The sequence below is a fragment of the Patagioenas fasciata genome, chromosome 8 (genome assembly GCF_037038585.1).
Source record: "Patagioenas fasciata isolate bPatFas1 chromosome 8, bPatFas1.hap1, whole genome shotgun sequence".
Taxonomy (NCBI): Eukaryota; Metazoa; Chordata; class Aves; order Columbiformes; family Columbidae; genus Patagioenas; species Patagioenas fasciata.
In genome coordinates, this window is record NC_092527.1 from 5,912,919 (window position 1) to 5,929,523 (window position 16,605).

Genomic DNA, 16,605 nt, shown 5'->3' on the forward strand with positions numbered 1-16,605 from the left:
AAGCTCAACTGTTTAAAATCTACCGAAAAATAAACCGTGGAGGGTTTCACTAGTGTTGGCTCTGAATCATGCTGGTGGAGGGTGTGCGAATACAAATACGAACAGCAGCGTTCTCAGAAGTAATTGGAATGAGATGCAGAGTTTGAGCGTTTTTTTAGTGCTGTCTCGTTTGGTTTGTGTTTTGGTTTTTGTTGTTGGGGTTTTTGTTTTGTTTTAAGAAAATATTAAGAGTATCCCGCGAGGAAATCAAGTAATTAGGGCCCAGGGAAGTGTTGTGACGTCAATGAAAGGTATTTGCAATTGCCCGGCGCTGCCATGAACCTCATCATTTCTCAATGAGTGAATAGTTGTCACCAGTATAGCAGCCACTTGACAAGGAGAAAGACGAGCAAAACAGCAGCAGGTTGCTTGGCTCGTTGGTGCTGGATATTCTTGATGGATGGCATTGCTATAACAACACCACACACTTAAGAATCCAGTCCCCTGCTAGCTCGTTATCTGCTTTCCTCTCTCAACACCATATGGGTTTGTTCTGGAGTGTTGTATCCACAGGAGCGTGTGTTAATTGTTCACACTTGTGTGTGCTGCCTTTGCTGGTGCTTGCTTCAGGGCCTTCATTGCTCTCTCCCACCTGGCTGTAGCTGTTTTCTTCTGTTATGATATTTTCTGCCCGTGGTTGGAGCACCTTTCTTCTTAAAACTGCCCAGCAGAATGCCTGGGCTTGCCACATGGGGCTGGATAAGTTTCTTGCTTTTATTTTACAAACACATGAAACCCATTGAACATTTTCCATGCTAGGAAACCAGTTTGGATTAATTGGCCAGGCGTCTGTGTGGCTTTGCACAACGTCTTTGATTTGTAGCTCATCCGGACTTTGTGCTGTTTGAGGGGCTCCTCCTGGGCCAGGAGCTCATTTCCAGTAGCTGCTGACCTGGCAAACTGTTCTGCGGATACGGTTGTTTGTTTCAACAAGTCCCTGGAATTCCATAAACAACTCTTTATGGAAAAAATAAAATCCTACAATTACAAACTTACTGCTCCCCAAACTAAGTCACCCGCAGCTTGTCAGCACGTTTGCTTTTTTGAGCGATTCTATCAGTGTCTACAGAAAGCTCATTATTGGATTGAAGAACTTGTTTCAGTTTTCCTAAAATCACAAAGTTAATTCCACAGGCAGGTGCGATTTAATTTAAATGGCAGTAACATACAAGAACTGATTTCTTTGCATTCAAAAGTGGACTGTTTGAAACTACCCATTCGTGTCACATACAGTGAGCTTCTGTATCTATTCTGCACAACTTTTTCTGTGTTTACTTTCTTTAAAATTTGAAAGGAATTTAAAGGGAAAAGACTTTATTAGTGTGTGGAGGGGGTGGAACCTTTCTCTTCAGTTACAACAAGAACGTTTGGCATTTATAGATTTTTGTGGTTTGGGTTTATGAACAACAGTCATAGGGCCACAGGATAATTCAGGTTGTGTGGGATCTCAAGTAGTTTGAGCCTGTTCCTCAAGCACAGGGTTGCACTGACAATATGGCTGTGGAGCACGTAGTTTAATTTGGAGCCTTCCAGTAAAAGGATGCATTAAAAAGCCATGTTAGTACCATCGGTGTTTCGTACTTACCTGGGAAAGTTCAGTCTTGGTAATTTCAGCCAGTGAATTTGCTTCAGAAGTTGTGAACGGTACTCAAGACATTTCAATATCAATAAGATTAGTCAGCTGAGTTCTGTTGTGAACAAAGATTTTTAGCCATGATCATCATCTGTGAAGTCTGTCGAACACTTTTTTTATTCATTTGAAACGTCCGTGGTCGCTCACACCTTAAATTTCTGGTGTTTGAATTGTTTTTCCTGCTCTTTTTTTTCCCCTGTGTCATTAATAAAGGGTCTAAGAGACTTATAACGATGTTGCTGTGGCACTAAGTAGCTGAGGTTTCTGTATTCTGAGCCCCGAGGCTCATTTAGCTGCCTAATGCTGTGTGGTGACAGTCATGGTGACACCTTGTGACTTTGGGGGGCTGCTTATTCCATCCAAATGAATACAGCCCTCCCGATGCCTTCACTTAAGCAGCACAGCGTTCCATTTAGCGCTGTGGCCCGGCTGACACCGTTTCATGCCTTATAATGCTCTTGATTGTTTAAAATGCTCAGCTGTGCTTCCCAGGCTGCTGTTGTTCTGATTTATAACCTGGAGCATTAACAGGCTTGTGGTTTTTCTCCGACCTTGGAATAACGTGACCTACCACCCGTCACTGTTAACAGCACAACAACAGACAATTAAGGATGCATTAATTGAGTAGTCAGGGAAATATTCCTATTTCCCTGGTAATGAGGCTTAGTGGGCAAAAGAATGATGTGCAAATAAAAACCTATATCAAGCTCAAATTGTTTTCACAAGTTGTGGTATGTTTGGTTGGGATTTCAAGGCAAGAATTCATGTCTTTTCATTTCAGAGGGAGAAGTTAGAAATAAATATGCATGACTTTTGTTTGAAGAAAGAAGCAGCCTTCTGTGCTATTTATTTTTGGCTTATGCGAGTGTGTGTTTCTTCATTTATACAGATAAAACAGGAAGCTCCGTCGTATTGTCTTACTCTGTATTGTGTGATTTTAGCAGAATTCAGACCTCCAAATACAAATGTCTCATCCTGAAAATAGTCACCCAGCACTTCAGAAATGTGCTTCTGCCCAAGTCTTGGCAAAACAGAGCAGCTCGGTGCCCAGTTTACAGAGCCCTTTGGGATCCAGTAGGTCGGTATTAAATTGTCAGTCGTCCAGGGGCAGTTCCCAAGCTCCCGTTTTGATGATATTTTTAGGATGGCTGAAGCAGAGCAACCGTATCGCGGTGTCCCTGTCACACTCTCTTTGTGATACCCAGAAAATACTGAAAGGCATTCACATTCTCTTGTATGTCTTAGAAGACTCAGTGTTTGCTTAACCTGTTTTCCCAGAATCTGTCTCAATCACCAGGCTGCTAAACTACCCTGGAAGGCCAGAAATAGCTGTTGTCCCTCTGCTCTTTTGAAGTGCTACAGTTCGGGCTGAGATTCGCTGGATAGGAGAGGTCAGAGGCCACCAAGCTCTGGGAGCCTCTTCTCTGAAATCCGTGAATCCAAGATCTTGCCTGTTCATCCCAAATCATGAGCAATGAGCACTTCAGGAAAAAAATTGAATCGTTTTAGCATTACAGACCCCAAAAACTGTTTTGGGGCCATGTTTCCTGAGGAGATGGAAGTGACCCATCTGAGAGAGAACTGGGCTGGCTCGGAGCAGCTGGGTGCTGAATGCGGGGATTGAATTGGCATTTTTGAAGACATTTTAAATCTTTTGTGTGTCTTTTATTTAGTTCTGGGTACCCAACACTGGATTCCGAATTCCCGTCTGATGCACAGAAGTGAGACGCTGCAATGTTTAAGTGTGGCTGAAATGCTGATGGGTTTGCACTGTGCTCAGTACAGGAGCTCAAATCAGTGCAGGCTGTCAATGAAAGAATAAACACCATTGTATTCTTGATACAGATGTTCATACCATGCCACGTTCCTTCTCGCTGTCTCGTTTGTGATCGGAGCGGACCGACATTTCAAGAGGTTGAACCATAAGTAGCTTTATTTCAGTGCACTGTGTTTCAGTCGTCTTAGTAGATCATTAATAATTTGGAGCATCTATCTCCCATGACACTTGAATTAATTACATTCCTTAGAGCAAACAGGTTAGCACTGGATCAAGGTAGTTTAGACAAAGGTTTCCTACTTGAATAGCATACAGAGAGTGAATTGATTATGCTGATTTTTCTGTTGCTCCTGTAAATATTACCAGTGTCTGCCCCATATCGGTTTCATTTTCCATCAAGAATAAAGCATGCACACTCTTTTTGGTAAGCGCTCCCTGAACGGCGATTTTGTGTACAAAAAAGGCTCCTACTTAACCGACCTCTTTGTAATCTGTTAAATAAGATTGCCAAAAAAAAAGAGAATATCAATGGAATCTGCTCATACTGTGGAACTTTAATACCACCTTAATGTAGCACATTTATTTTGATCTGTTGGCGCAGTGGGAAGGAATAGTTCTTAAATGTATGAAAAGGAACAATACAAACAGAGGAATGAGTTTGTAATTTCTCCTCTAAAGAACTCCCACTGGAATGATTTTCTTTTCCACAACACAAACTGTAACTAAAGATAAACGCTGCCTGTTACTGTTTTCCTGACAAGTCCTGTACTTCCTATGAGAAAGGCTTAAAAATTGCAGCCAATCTGTCCATTTCAGTTTGCGCAAGGAGAATTTGGCCGATTTCCACTTCTGCGAGTGAAAACTTCGCTCAATGCATCTTTTTGTTTACTGGAGAGACCTGTAGGAGATCCCCAGACTTGCAGTGTGTGTGCAGCTTGGCCGATTGCATTGCGTGGGTGAGAGCCCTGTGGAGGCTTTGATTTCAAATGCTAGCAGAGAAGGGGTGATTTAAGTAATCCACATAAAGAAATATATTGATCAATCATTGCAGATTGCAATTCTGTTTCGAAAGATGACCCTAATTATTTTAAGGTGAGAAACAGCTCTGCACCAGGGATTACATTTGGTATGCCAAAATAAATAAGCTTAAGCAGAACTATGTTAAAATAGATCTTGCAGCAGAGTTCTAAATAATAGTAGTGTATACTGGAACACTGAGCGTACATTACTCTTGCTGTGTATATACGGTAATACCACAGTCACAGAATCCCAGAATGTCAGGAGTTGAAGGGCCCTGGAAAGCTCATCCAGTGCAATCGCCCATGGAGCAGGAACACCCAGCTGAGGTTCCACAGGAAGGTGTCCAGGCGGGTTTGAATGTCTGCAGAGAAGCAGACTCCACAACCTCCCTGGGCAGCCTGGGCCAGGCTCTGCCACCCTCACCAGGAACAAGTTTCTTCTCAAATTTAAGTGGAACCTCTTGTGTTCCAGTTGATACCCATTACCCCTTGTCCTGTCACTGGTTGTCACCGAGAAGAGCCTGGCTCCATCCTCCTGACACTCATCCTTTCTATATCTGTAACCATGAATGAGTCCCCCCTCAGTCTCCTCTTGTCCAGCTCCAGAGCCCCAGCTCCCTCAGCCTTTCCTCACACGGGAGATGCTCCACTCCCTTCAGCATCTTGGTGGCTGCGCTGGACTCTCTCCAGCAGTTCCCTGTCCTTCTGGAACTGAGGGGCCACAACTGGACACAATATTCCAGCTGTGGTCTCCCCAGGGCAGAGCAGAGGGGCAGGAGAACCTCTCTGACCTACTGACCACCCCCTTCTAACCCACCCCAGGAACCGTTGGCCTTCCTGGCCGCAAGGGCCCAGTGCTGGCTCATGGTCACCTTGCTGTCTCCAGGACCTCCAGGTCCCTTTCCCCTACTCTGCTCTCTAATAGGTCATTCCCCAACTTACACTGGAACCTGGGGTTGTTCCTGCCCAGATTCAAGACTCTACAGTCATGACAGTGAACACCGTGGTCATGATTTCTAGTCAGACTGGGAGAGCTAAGCTGGGTGGACTGGTTTTCAGCCAGCACTGGATGTGCTCTGGGTGTTTTAATCACCAATGGAGAAAGCTGTGGCACGCCTACTCGCAGCTTTATCTCTGCCGACAAACATTGCCTTACTTTGTATGTTGGCCTCCAACTACTGGAGGTGATGTGTAGCACACAATAGGCTCTAAATTTGGGTTGTTCATCTCGTAGAAACAGTGAAGTTTAATTCCTGGGATATCGAGGGGCTTTTCAGCTGCTTGAACAGCAGGTTGATACTCTTTCTCTTCCACAAATAGACGCACGTGGTTGGAGCCCTGGCGTAACAACGGCGGGCTGTCCCGTCAGCCCCATGTCCTGGTCAAGGATGTTTCGGGAGTGTACATGGTCTTCTCTTCCTTTCCCGCTGACATTCCCATGTTTTCTGTTTTGGGATGTGTGAGGTTTCAGTTTTGGGGATTGATTTTTGTGCGTTTGACAACTTTTCCCTTTTTTCTCCTCTCCGGGCTCTTCATGTTCTTGTTTCATTAGTGTAATTACTGACAAGCTCCAACCTTGTCATTCCCTTCAGCTTCAGTCTCTTCTCTCTCCTAAATTTCTTTGCAGTCCAGCTGGCCATTCCTTCTTTAGAACATGGAGAGCTGTAGAGGCTCGATAGATGCCACTTTTAAAGTTCTCATGTCCTACACAGGAAGGAAACAAGGTGTGAAATCACTTGCTGATAGAAACAGAGCAGAAAAGAATAACATGCTCACCCGTGGGCCACTTCATTGTCATCCTCCATCACCAATCGTCGTTATTATTGTTCCTATTAGCAACGTCACTCTTGAAGCTGTGGCTCTCCTGGGGGGCTGAGCCTGGACAGTGTTGCAATTAACCTTTGCTGTCAGTCACGTATATTTTATTCTGGTCCTTAAAGTATTTTAAGATCTGAGCAGACATTTTTCCCTGCTTGGTAAAGAGTAGCTATTATTTTGGCTATCATAATTTAAGTGTCGTTTTCTTGAACTGGATATAGATAAGTCCTGATATGTAGATCAGAAGCATTGTTTAGAGTTTCTTTTTCTATCAAATAAAGCCTTGGGCTTTGCCTCAGATCTTAATATTGGAGGACCAGTTCTATCTAGAGATGATAGTGTTCGTCTTAGAGTTTATCTAAATTAATAAACTTACTTGGCATCAGAGCTAAGAATGTTTCCTCTCCAAGGCACAGAATGCTCTCGTCAATTCCCAACGTCAATTGAAATGGCAGGATACAAATAAAATAAGTCACAAGTGAAATTTCCTTCAAATTTATCATCCATAATTTTGTCAGGGCCTGGCATACTTAGGACAAAAGATATTTGTGGAGACAATGTAAATGTTACAGTTATTGCTTAGGGAAGAATTATACATGTAAGAACTATTTTAGTGGCCCTAAGAGAGCTATAAATTGCAGCTGTTGATCTTTTGTTTGACTTGTGTTTGTTATAAAAGAGAAGGAAACATAGTTTGGGCCAGTAATAAATAGGAGATGCCTGATATTTGGCTGTGCTACTTTTCTCCCTGCATGAATTTCCAGGAGTAACTTCAACACTGCTTTCCAAACCACACTTGGCGAGTCTTTTGCAGGAATGTTTGAAAACAGCCACAGCAGTTTTTATCCTTCCTGTGTTCTCTCGTTTACATGAGGAGGATCCATTCGGTTGATATGCAAACCGGTTGTGAATTAGGTCTCTCCCTCATTACTTCGGGGGACCACTCAAGTTTGTTTCAAGACTTTTGGTGGTAATGAAACATATGTCAGGAGCTTTAGCAAACCAGCAGCTCTGTTTCAGGAGAGAGGGCTGGTTTACTCTCTCTTTTAGGATCCTCTGCAAAACACTGCAACTTTTCATCATTCCAAAATAGCATCTATCCAGTCAGTGAGACAAAGGAAAAGATTCTCCCTGCAGCTGATTTTCGTAAAACATCTCTTCAAACATCGCCTTTATGTATTTTTCCCAGGTTTTGCAAGGAAAACTCTGCTTCGTGCTGCTGGCAGTTCCAAGTGTAACCTTAATTTTAGTTTGCCATAGGCAGGTCACCTTGTAGTGGTACAAGACCAGAGCCAAACCAAGAAGACAAGAATGTTTGTAGGGAGCTGGCAGCATAGGCTGCAGATCTGTTTTACAGCACTTGAAGTCTGAGAACCGCTGAGTGAAGCCAAATTACATGTTTTATTTGATCCTGAGGCCATGAGGGGTACAATACAACTATCTTCCCCCCCCTGCCTGGACTAACAAGACAAGAAATCGGGCTTTGCAGAAGTAAACGGGCACACAATCAGAACTTGTAATTAAATATAACTTCTGCTGCTTTGGTGGTCAAAGTGAGATTTACTTTTAGAGCTCCTCGTGCTTTTCATTGAGGACTTAAAAATGTTGATGTGATGAGTTGTGACCAAGTGAAAGGCATCGCCACCTCTGCGTGTGTGTCCTGGGGGTTCCGTGGCGGAAGAATTGAAACAAATACCGTAGAAAATGAGCAGTTTCTGGGATAGGGGGAGCGATCTGGGGCAGCCACTGCTACCTGCAGTTGGAAGTGGAAATGAGAAATGCTACATTTCTCTAACGGTACAAGAAACTGAGCTTTATACAAACTATAGTGACCCTTTACTTGGTGTGTTTGAACTTCTCTCTGCATGTTTTATCCCCCAAACATGATTCAGTACCCGGGGTCCCTCTCGCCCTGACCCACAGTCTACTCGCTTTCTCTTGTTTTCTGTTCCAGTGACAGACTAAAAAGAGATTATGGCCGGCCTCCAACACAGCTTCTGAGCAATGCTTATTTAGTCAATGTGATTCTTAGCGTTGCTGGGGACTTTTTCCATTATCCACAGGACAGACGATCGTGGCGTGACCGACACCACTGCATGCTGCAGTTCTGAATAACCCACTGTCGTTTATTTTAGTTATCTAAAAAGGCTATTTCAGAATAACACATCGGTCTTCAGCTGTGGCTTGCAGAGAACTGAAGCACATCTTTGGAGCCGTCTAATGGAGATATAAGAATGTTGATTTTTATTTAATAATCTTTGATTATAGCAGTTTCTGATGGTAATGGCAGAACTGCTGCTTTATGCTTCTCAAAGAAATAAAGGCCACCAAATGACTTCATGTGAAAGGCTGGAGTTGCTCTAACAGTGGGACAACAAATATTTCCTGTATTCAGATGAAATGGCAAGATCTTGGAGTATGTCCATATTATTTTTCAGTGTGAGAGTTTGTTTTTACCGAATTAAGGAAAGAGAACACAGAGGCCTTGCTGCTAACCCAGAGCTTGTTGTGGATGCTCTTGGGGTGCTCTTGCCACTGGATTCATCAACTTGGGATAGTTTGCTCAATTTGGACTAATACAAAAATGAGGAATATTTGAAATACTGGTTTTATTACAGGATCTTATTTTACTACTCTTAGAAGTTAAGGAAGGACAGAGAACTCAGTTTTCTAAAGTAGTTTTCCTGTTTGGCATCTCAAGAAAATATTATTCCTTTGCAAAAATATTGCTTTTTAATTAGTGAGTGAAAGTTTAAGTACGACTTGGGACTCGATAACCAGTGGAACGCTGTCCTGTGTGGCTGCGTTGGCTCCCGGGTTACAAAGGATACTTAAATTGAGCGAAAGTATTGCCATCAATTTGAACAATTCTGAAACTGTCAGATAACAGAAGAGTTAGAGAACAGTTCCAAATGTCTCTTCTCCTGTCTCCCTCTCTCGCTGCTTATAAAATCCCTACAAACTTGAGTTTTTCCTCGCAAAACTAAGCTAAGCGAAAACTCTTTGATTTTTCCAATTCTCATCAGTCTGGGGGTTTAGTTTGAGCTAGAATCCCTCAGCACCAATGTCAAGTCCTGTCCTCTGTTACAGAATAACCTATAGAATAACTCAGGAGAGCTCTCGCCCTTCCTGCGCTCAAGTCAGCCTGGTAGTCGATGTATTCCTTGTCTCAGGTAACCCATATCTAATGACAAAAGCCATCAAACACTCGCTCTGCGTGTTCCCACGCAGGGAGTGCTGCGAGCGGGTTCCCAGGACCGCTCTGCAGCGTGAAGACAAACCAGAGCACAGCGTCTGGAAAACACTGCTGCAGCTTCATGCTGAAACGCTCTTACCTTTGTCCTCATGGGGAGAAGCTCCCAGGGCTCTACGTTATTGATAAAAATGTTCAAAAGCATCCTAGGATTTATCTCAAAATGTAGGTTGTGTTAAGCAGAGCTCAGCCTTCCCTGCTGCCTGCGCTGTCTCCTCCAAGGTGAGACCTGAGTCCCCTTTGGTACTTCTAACAGTGACCTCTTCTAGACTTAGTCCAGCATTCCTGTAAGCTCTGTGTTAAAATAATATCATGATGATTTGGTTTCAGGAAGGCTTGAAGCGAAGAAAGAGCCTTTTTTTGTTCCAGACATAAAAGTATTGCTGCAGGGTGCTGTTAATAGCTTCCAGAGCAGAGTCCCTTGCCTTTGGAGAAACCCCGTTGTTAGGGAGAAGTGCTGGTAGGAGTTCCACAGAACCTGGTGCTGTGTTGATCTAAAACAAGTATGTGGACCCCTGCACACTGGCACGCATTGCTCTGCAAAGCTTAGACTGGTGAGAGATTTTACTTTCAGCACTTGATTCAGAAGTTACCGATGCAAAGGCGTGTTTTAGCAGCTCTGGATTGATTCAGCACCATCAGATTATAAGACACATCTCCTCTTAAAACTCTCTTGAATAGGAAAAATATTGCCAAAAAGAGCAGCGCTCACCGTCTTAAGCCAACGTTTTTAATGCCGTACTTCTCTCAGTTTATTAAATCTAGGAGTTTTTATTACCCTGAGTTCTGTGGAATCCACTTAGCTCCAGAAGACTGATTTACGTTCAGTGTGCGTTGCGTATCAGAACAAACATTCTGCACTGCTTGGTGTTGGCAATAACGCACCAATTGTAAAGTACATTTTCCGTACAGGCATTGAAGGTGGGAATGGCAGTTTCGGAAACAATTAGCAAATAACTGAACGTGAGAAAATATAAGAAGCCAGTCTGAAAGCATTTTTTTTTGTTTTAAAACAAAAGGGAGTGAGTAGCTTCTGAGTACATTAGTTGTCCTTTGCCATGTGGCAGATAGAAGGAGCTTGCCCCTTAATAAAAATGAGGTGATATTCTGCATTTACTGTGGCCGGTTCCTGCAGAGACCTGTGAGTATGTAAAACCACTTGAGGTTTGTTGCATGGGAAGGTGTTTTGGAAAAGGCATACAAAGAGGCAGGTGTATGCTCACACTTTTGTTGTTGCTGGTTTTTAAGGGAGGGTGGTTACAGGTTTCTCTCTGAAACGTGTGAGGCACCACTTTTTGGACAAGTAGGTTGGTCTTGTGCCTAAAGCCAAGGACTTTTCCAGGGATCACATCTGCACGGTGTAATTGCTGTGACTGTAACGTCAGAGTGATTTCCCCCAGTGCCATTTGATGCAAAGCAGCTCAGAATCAGAAGGTATCTAGATACAGCCCAGGAAAGCCGCTTTAATATTCTGTGTTTGATTCTACACTGCGTTTCACAGCGGCTGCAGCGTCGACTTCATTACAAACGGTGCTGGCCCTGAGGGAATGGTGCAAAACGAACCCTGGACAACCAGCTCCAGCAACCTGCAGCAAGAAAGCGTTAAACGCTGCACGTGTTTATTTCCCGCATCTTAACATACTTGTGGAACAGGATCTATTGATAAAATAATTGTCTTTTGTTTGCATGTGAGCTAAATGAAGCACTAAGCAGAAACTTGCACCACTGGCCTCAGCTCTTCCAGTTTTATATTTAGAGGGTATGAAACAAGCGCATGTTTTTGTTGCTCTTGCCATGATATTTAAATTCACGAGACTCAAACTGAGGGATTTCACCTCGGTTCAAAGCTGCTAAAACTTGAAGAATGGAGAAGAGATGCCAGTGCTTAGGTGGATTCTGAAATAACAAAGTAGCGTTAGCTGGTCTGTCTATTATGATCTTAAACCTGAAGGGACAGTTTGTAATGCTACTTGCTGTTGCGCCGGATTTGAATGTATGGAATTAAAATATCTCTGATAGCAAAGGTGTTAGCATTTGTCAAACTGATTGAAAATACAATACTGTATCCAGTACCCTAGCGTGGTGGTTTGTGCGTGAAGCACTCGGTGTGTGGCGCCATCCGACTCAAGCCGTGAAGATCTGCAAACGAAGTATTTCGCTCTCCCGTTGCTTTGGTTTGAATGGAAGATTTCAGTAGGGAGCACAAGCTTGTTTTGTCAAAATGTTAGATATCTATTAAATACCGTTAAGGATGCTGCTCCCACTGGGCACCTCTCTGCACCTTAAAGCTGATGCGGGTGAGGGATGATCCAGAGGAAACCATGGGGTGCGATTGGGCCAGCTAATGGGCTGACTAATCACCCCAGCTAATCATCCCACTCGCATATTTCCATTAGGAGAATCGGTCATTTCTTTCCCAATTGATGGGTTTGGCCAATTTTTATATTTCTAGCTTTTTTTCCCCCCACTCAGAATGAAAATCCTTAAATCACCATATAAGAAAAAAAAGAGATCTGATGTCCTTAGTGCATCACTAATACTTTATTCAGCTCTAAGTCTGTTTTATCTTAGAAGAAATGTAATAATAAACTCTTCAAATGACTAATACTTCCTGGGTCACAAAAACACGGAAAGAAAATGCATAAACTGTTTACCTGTGATTCTGTAATACATAGCAATACGGTTGCTGAACAGTTCTCATCTGTGAAACTGTAAAATAAAGGTAATTTGTTCATTGTTTTATCTTCCTCTGTAGACCTCGACTGCTACTGTTAATATAGTGGTGACGGATGTAAATGACAACGGACCCGTTTTTGATATGTTTCTACCAAAAAACCTGTCTGTCCAGGAGGAGGAAGCCAATGCTTTTGTTGGTCAAGTAAGGGTAAGTTATCAACTGTGCAGGGTTCAGTTGGCTATTTTATTACCCACACTGTCCAGACTATTAGGGAAGGCGACAAAATAATTGGTACCTTAGACAAACTCACATCAAAACCTCTCAGGTTTAAATGCAAATTGTCTATTGTCAGATACATTTATGGCAACAAAGTCATCTTTTGGGCTTCAGAATACAGAATCAATTTCCCTCTTCTCTATGCTTAATGGCTAAAAAGGCTTTTTCACTTAAAAACCGCACATTAAAAAACTGATTTTGAAGACACACACCGCTGTAAAAGTTTGCTTATAACAGTTCTTCAATGTTACAACCTGATCATCAGGATTTTTACTCTTACTTATTTCTACCTACTGAACAGGTGATGCACATGGATGCAAAACTGTCACGCATATAGAAAACTTTAAGGCCATTAAGGGGAAAAACAGTTAAGCTGTTGACTGAAATAATTGATTACTTATCATAAAAATAGATTGTGCTTGGAGTATTGTTAATTTGAGTGATGCCAAGCTGTGTAAATGTTTATAACGTATATGGGTCTTCTGGGCCACCAAATGCAGATTCAGTCACTTGAAACAGACTTTTCTTTTTCACAATCGGTTTTTCCTGACACCAGGTGAAAAAAGAAAGCACAAGTTGTTGTTTTTCCAAACAGTAGTTGACAATTTCATATTCATATGGGTTGGATACAATATAAGCTGTAGGTAAAAGATGAATTTGGAAGCATGTTTTTTTCAGGAATTTAGGCAAAAAATCCGCCTTTCGTTGCAGTAGCAACCATATCAATAGAAAGAATAGGACATTTTGGCTAGCATGGGAACCGGATTGGGTAGCATATAACCATAATAATCATCTTTCTTTTCAAATTTACATTATTCAGTAAGACATCCATCAGCGTTTCTCATCTGTCATCTTTCTTTTGAGTTTTGTGGGTTTTGAGTGAACTTGAGTGGTTTTCTGATATTTATAAAGTGGAAACAAACCAACCAAAAAAGGCTTAGTTGGGGTAGGTTTGTATTTCCTTCCAATTTCGTTCCTTGTTCATGGGGTTTGCTTTGGTCCAAGTTACACTTTAGGCTTTGGAGGCTTTTTCAGGACAGTTTGATTTGCGGTTGTAGCGAAGCGGTTCCCGTGTGTCTGTGCTCTGCCCGCAGAACCTGCTACACTACAGGTGGGTGCTGCTCCCAACGTGGCATTTTCAAAGGAAATAACTTGGTCAGCATCGATGAAGATCACAGTTTTCCCAACGCTTAATGTTGTCATCCTGGCCTGAAATAATCAGCTACATCAAAAGCTCTTTTGAACCCTTGTACATACACGATCCCTGCAATTAAATCAGTTTCCCTAGACCGAAAAGTTATTGCTTTGGTTTTTGTCGCTGTGGTCATTTTTCATTTTGCATCCTGAAATGTACAGACATGATATTTCAAATCAGTACCAAATCTCTTCAAAATGCATTTTGTGTTTTGCTGGGTGCCCTCAGGGTGCAATAATCTTCTCAAACATTAGATTGGCTCCATTTTTAGCTTAGAGGGAACTATAAAACACGACAAGTTATTGCAACAGAACCTCTCGGTCTTACAAATCGGTATAATTTCTGCGTTGTGTTCAAGTGAAACTATTTAATGAAGCCTTGTGATAGCTTATTCATAGTTGTGGAATGACAGAAACTGGTTATATCGTTTATTGTCGTGTTTATCACCAGCCCTAATTCCCAGTCTCTGGCTGGAAAAAGCTTTCTCTTCAGAGCACAAACCCTGAATGTAATTTCTACTGTTTCCTGTTCACAAGCACGAGAGTCATCGGGGCATTTGGAATTTTCTTCTGGCTTCTGTAAGTTTACTGCAATAGGGCTGACGGGCATTTAGGTTGTTGGAGGATTTCCCTATTTACAAACTGCAATAGCTTTAGTTGTGGTGTTGTGCTTCACGGGGCGACAGAACCACAGGAGCTGTGGGAGAGGTTTCTATGGGAATACTTTTTGTACAGAAGCTGTAGTGCATGTAAAACAAAAAGGCCTATTTTAGGTGCAAATAACCTGGTAAAAGAAGCAGGTGTTTTTTTACTTCTAAGAACTAAGCTGCTGACTGGCAAGCCTGGTTTTTTCAGTTTTTATTAATGCAAGATCCACCAAAATCAATTATTATATGGTTTGATCATGTCTGCTTATCAGTTCCAAACCTTCCTTTTGTTCCCTCTCCCCTAAGCCAGGTAAGGTTCTAAGCAATTAGGAGGTCTAAATGAATTAGGTCAAACACTCCCGTGAATAATTCCTGCCACAGACCTTAAAAACAAAGTCTGGGCTTAAATAAGGAGCTGTTGACATGGTGGGGTCCAGGAGAGGAAGCAAATTGCTTGATGTAGTTTTTATTCACTGTTTTTAGTGTATTTACCCAGATCCTTTCACACCCACCCTTCATTTGTTTATTGTGGGAGTGTTTTTGTGTCACTGATCAGCGCTGTTTGAAAGCACCAACATGGACATGCTGGTGTCAAGGCGAGATAGGGACATGAGAGGAAATGAGAAGGAAAATGTGGATAAAGAATTACATGGCAGTGGACAAACTGACCCCTATCACATGTTCAAGTATCACTGGACCTTCAGTCTTTCCTGAAATGGAGACAGTATAATTAAGCTCCAGTAATGAGCGTGATTTGCAAACAGTGTGCATAATACCTCTGTCAGCTGCTGAATTTTTTAAATAAGAAACCAAATGCTTCAAGAAAATAAGTTGCTCTTGAGGGTGATCTTGAGATATTCTACCAATTGGAAAAGAGAGCTTTGGAGGGTGTTCTTTGATTGTACCGTACGATGGAAATATTACAATGTTCTATTTACATAATAAATGGCAATTCATACTTGTGGTATATTCAGCAGCATCTCTCCACTACAGAGCAAAGCAAGGCAAAACTTTAAGACAAGTGAGAGAGGGAGATGCACTATATGGCACCAGCCTACGTTTGCTTGTAATGGGATGGAAGTGTGTTACAGGTGTTGTGTAAAGAAGCAAACTGTCACTTCTGAATGCTCATCAACCATCATTATGATGCCAGTTTACTAACAGAACTCTCTCTCTGTGAGTATCAGCAAATTCTTCCAGGCTTCTATTTTTATTTAAATTCATGAGGTGATAAACTCCACAAGTCTCATAATTTAAAACCCAGTTTAAGTTTCACAGGTGTCAGTAAGGCGTATTGTGTTGGACTAAACGACCTCTGGGGATCCTTTACAACTACGTGATTCTGTGTTTCTGTGTAAAGGAAAACTGGGATTTTTTGGTTGTATTTTGTAGTTAAAAGTCTAAAAAGGAATCTCACTTCAGCTGAATCACCATTGTCACGTTTGCTGTGTGAAGGCTCATAGAACAGGGTACGATTTCCCCCAGCCTGCACTGTAGATTACACCGTACCTGTATTAAAAATACCAGCTTCTGAAATGAAATTCCCAGGTCTCCTGAACCTTTAGACAACTTGTAGGAAAATTAGAGGTGGAGGAAAAAGGACAAGACTAAATTAAAGAGGGATTTATGTGCAGGAGAGGACAGTCTGTGAGGGAAAGGAGTGAAGACCTTGGGGAAGAGGAAAATCACAGCCCCTGAACTCAATCTCAGACACCCAGAGGGAGTCTGTGACTACTGCTTGCTGCGTAATACATTACCTAACAACCTATTAGGAATTCATCTAATATATGTAAAAATCATTTGAGCAGCTAGGATTTTGAAGTCAGAATCCATAAAAAATGAGTGAGAATTTAAAATGTGAGAATGGTAACATGGCAGACGGACCCCAACCAGAGGAAATTCAGTCTTTTGTCTTTTTGGTTGCAACGTGTGCATCTGTAAAACAGCTGATCAGCTTGAGCTTTGTTTGTGCTCATTTCTCTAACTTCCATGTAGTTCCTTAGGAACGACTGGATCATCACAAGGTCATTTTGATCCAGGACTGTTGTGGTTTCGTGCTTATTAAGAAAGTTAGTGAGGCTGTCAGCACCATCGCCCTTCAGATCCTCGCAGGGATGCTGGTGACAAGAAGACTTTCATAGTTCTGTGTCGACGTGTGGAGGGGAGAATATTTCCCATCCTCTTTCTCACCTGTGAGGGGATATGTAAGAAGGATGAGAAAGCAGGAAATGGTAACTTCTATGAATAGTGTTTGCTGTATACTTTAACTTAA

At 42.2% G+C, this 16,605-nt stretch overlaps 1 protein-coding gene across 12 annotated transcripts in view; it reads left to right on the plus strand.

Moving 5' to 3' along the window:
* Positions 1–16,605, plus strand: part of PCDH15 (protocadherin related 15) — a 684,798-nt gene that overhangs the window by 550,141 nt on the left and 118,052 nt on the right. For all 12 annotated transcript variants that reach the window (XM_071811575.1, XM_071811571.1, XM_071811570.1 and 9 more), the window contains one exon: positions 12,295–12,423. In XM_071811575.1, the coding sequence (XP_071667676.1) occupies positions 12,295–12,423 (129 nt within the window). The remainder of the gene's footprint in view (positions 1–12,294; positions 12,424–16,605) is intronic.